The following is a 2,974-nucleotide window of genomic DNA, read 5'->3' as shown; positions in this document are numbered from 1 at the left end:
ACCTTCGGGCTGTCGGAGCGGGTTGTTATCCAGCAAACAACCCCCGGCTCTGCCTTTCCTTTCCTCCTTTCCTGTTAATACACACGCAGCAGTCTCAAATAACTTCCCTCAAAGCCTCCTGTTTTCTTTTAGCAAACAGCATTTCCTGCTCTTTTTAAAGTCGGTGTTTTCATCCCGTCCCTGAAGCAGACAGAAAACATTTGGGGATCGCGATTAACGCGGCGATTTGGGATCGCCGGCCGTCGGTTTCGTTGGGACGGAGCGGGGCCGAAACGCGAGTTTCTGCTGCGTGACATCATTCGTTCTCTCTGCGTGTGATTATTATGGTTTAATCCAATGCATTTATGGAGGAAAAGGGAGAAATTGGATCTATTCTTTCCTCGTGTCGGCTTTTCTTTTTTTTTCTCTTTTTTTTTTTTTTTCCTTTTTTCTTTTTGGCATCCAGAGGTGGGGCTGCGGTTGGGGGGGGGGGGGAATTGATGGGGCGATGGCCCGGACCCCCCCCTACCCCTCCCCGCCTCCACGTTCTGCCCCAAAGCCCCGTGGTGCAGCAGAGGAGGGGGGAGGGGGGCGGCTCCGAGCGCGTTAAACCTCCGCTAAACCAACTCCGGATCCCGACACAACCGGGACAACGGAACCGACCCCAACCCCAGCGGGGGAGCTCTTCTCTCCTCCTCCTCCTCCTCCTCCTCCCTCTCCTCCTCTTCTTCCTCCTCACCCCCCCCCCCCCCGCCCCATTCAGCCCCGCTCCGCGCCCCCCCTTCCCTCGCCCCCTCCCTCCCCCCTCCGCATCTGCTGCGCGCAACCTTTCGTGCGGGGCCGTCCGCTGTCCTTAGAGATCCTCCAAGCTATAGCCCCGGAATTTGAGGCTGGGGGGCACCGGAATGGCGTTGCCTCCCACGTGCCATCTCCACAGCGGGTGGGTTTTGGAGAGGGCCCAGGAGTTTTTGCCCCCCAGGGAGGAGGCAGGGCACAGATCCCCGTCTTCCCCCCACGACCAAGGAGGGAATACACGGGAAGTTGCCCATGAGGCTGAAGGAATTCGAGGCGGGGTTGGCCCGGCGCTGCCGAGGCGTTTGCAATGAGTGTTTTCCCTTTTTGGCATTCCTCCTTTGAGTCTTTTGTGGCCTCCCTTTGGAGGAGCTCTGTTGCCTTTCTGCCTCAGCGCCTCTGGCAAGGCGTCTGCGCTTGGCATTCCTTTCCGAGCCATTGCCTCTCAAAGCTTTGTTTGACAAGGTGCCGGGGGCTCTCTGCTCTTTTGGAGCCGGGGGATTTGAGCTCTGCAGCTTTGCAGGGCTCCGTCCTCCCTCCGTGCCGCAAACTTTTCCCGTCCACGTTGAACCCTTTGGCGTAGCACCACAGCTTGGACTGCCGGATCAGGCGGTCGAAGTGCTCCCGCCGGGGCTCCGCCGCTTCCCCGGGGGGATCCGGACCGAGGCCCCCAGCCAGCGCCGGAGATGGGGCCGGGGGCTCCGGGGGCGGCCCTTGGGAAGCCGCCGGCCCGGCTGCGGCACCGCTCTGCCTCTCCGCTCGGTCGCCGGGGCCTAACGAGGCTCTATTGTTCGAGGCATCTTTGTGCAAATCCTTTCCTTTGGCGCAGGGCTCCGCGCCCCCAAAGCCGCCCTCCTTTTGTGGCTGGTCCCCCCCGGGAGTGCCGCTCGGGGAGGGGGGGGGAGAGGAGGAGGAGGAAGAAGAGGAGGAGGAAGAAGTGGAGGCCTCCTGCTTCGCGTACGGCTCCGGCTGTGCCCCCGAGCCCAGGGTCGGAGCCGAGCTCAAACTTTCCGAAGTTGACGCTCGCAAAGTCCTGGCCCAGAGCTGCTGAGAGAGGAAGAGGAGGTCGGGCTCTGCCCGCAGCGCTTTGCCCGCACCCGGGGGGGGTTCCGACGGCCGCTCGTCGCCGAGGGGCTCCCGGGGGGGCTGCGGCTGGAAGCGGGGCAGAGCCGCCTGCCTGTACCGGGTGCTTTGCACCGAGTCCCCGCTGCACAGCGAGCTGCTCTCCGACTCCGAGGAGCTGCCCTCCTCGCTGCTGCACGACGTGTCCCCTTCCTCCTCCTCCTCCTCCTCCGACGAGTCGCTGGAGGTGGCGGGGGCTGGACCCCCCGAAGTCCAGGCTGGAGTCCGAGTCGCTGGAATACCCGGCCGAGGTGCCCTTGCCGCTTGCAACCGGGAAAGGCGGACGAGCGGCTTTTCCTCCCCCCCGAGGGGCCCTTCTCGGCCTGGAAGAGCCCTTTGGCGCAGCGGGGGCCGAGGCCGGGGTGGGGGGCGGGGGCTGCGGGGTGAAGCAGCGCCAGGTCCCGGGGATACGCGCCCAGCGCCCCGGCCAGCAGCCCCCCGCTCTCGGGCAGAGCGCAGCCCCTGCGACCCCGCGGGGCCCTGTCGAGGCCGGGGCAGTCCCGAGGGAAGGGCTGCGGGAGGAGAGCCGCGGGCGGCGGGCGCGGCTTGAGGCCGGGGGGCAGCTTGGGGCGGGCGGGGGTCGGGGACGAGCAGCAGCCGCCGGCTCTGCAGGACGGCAGCAATTGGGGCCGGGGGCAGGAGAAAAGCTCCCCGGGGTCCGGCAGCAGCAGCTGCTCCCTCCTCTTGCTTTTCCTCTTCCTCTTCCTCCGCCGGGGCTGAGGCTCTTGCAGGAGGTGCAGAGAGCCTCCAGGTCCGCTTTGGAGATGAGCGAGCACTTCACGGCGCGGGTGGGCACCGAGTTGATGGCTTTGAGGGTGCGGAGCTCGTGGAGATCGCAGCGGCGGCTCTTGATCTTTAAGGTTTCCATCTTCTTGCTGATGGTGGTCCTGGGGATATCCTTGAACAGGTCGCTGAGGACCTGGGCCAGAGCAAACATCTGAGTGCCATTGATCTGTAAGTATCCCAAGTTTATCCCTTCGATTTCTTGATAGCCGGCGTGGAAATGCCCCGGCCCGGCGTCCCCATTGTAATCCATGGTGGCTGGAACAATCCCGAAGGTCCCTTCGCAGGTCAGGAACAT

At 64.4% G+C, this 2,974-nt stretch overlaps 1 protein-coding gene across 1 annotated transcript; it reads right to left on the bottom strand.

Moving 5' to 3' along the window:
- Positions 1-832: 832 nt before the first annotated feature.
- Positions 833-2,974, bottom strand: EPOP (elongin BC and polycomb repressive complex 2 associated protein; the record flags this gene model as incomplete). Its single annotated transcript, XM_079547010.1, is given in 8 exon segments — positions 833-991; positions 993-1,045; positions 1,048-1,090; positions 1,092-1,244; positions 1,246-2,088; positions 2,090-2,149; positions 2,151-2,611; positions 2,614-2,974. Coding segments are annotated over 8 exon segments (2,133 nt in total).

Source organism: Tetrao urogallus (assembly GCF_951394365.1).
Source record: "Tetrao urogallus genome assembly, chromosome: 26".
Classification (NCBI taxonomy): Eukaryota; Metazoa; Chordata; class Aves; order Galliformes; family Phasianidae; genus Tetrao; species Tetrao urogallus.
The sequence above is the reverse complement of the archived record's forward strand: the minus strand, read 5'-3'. Positions and strand labels throughout refer to the sequence as shown.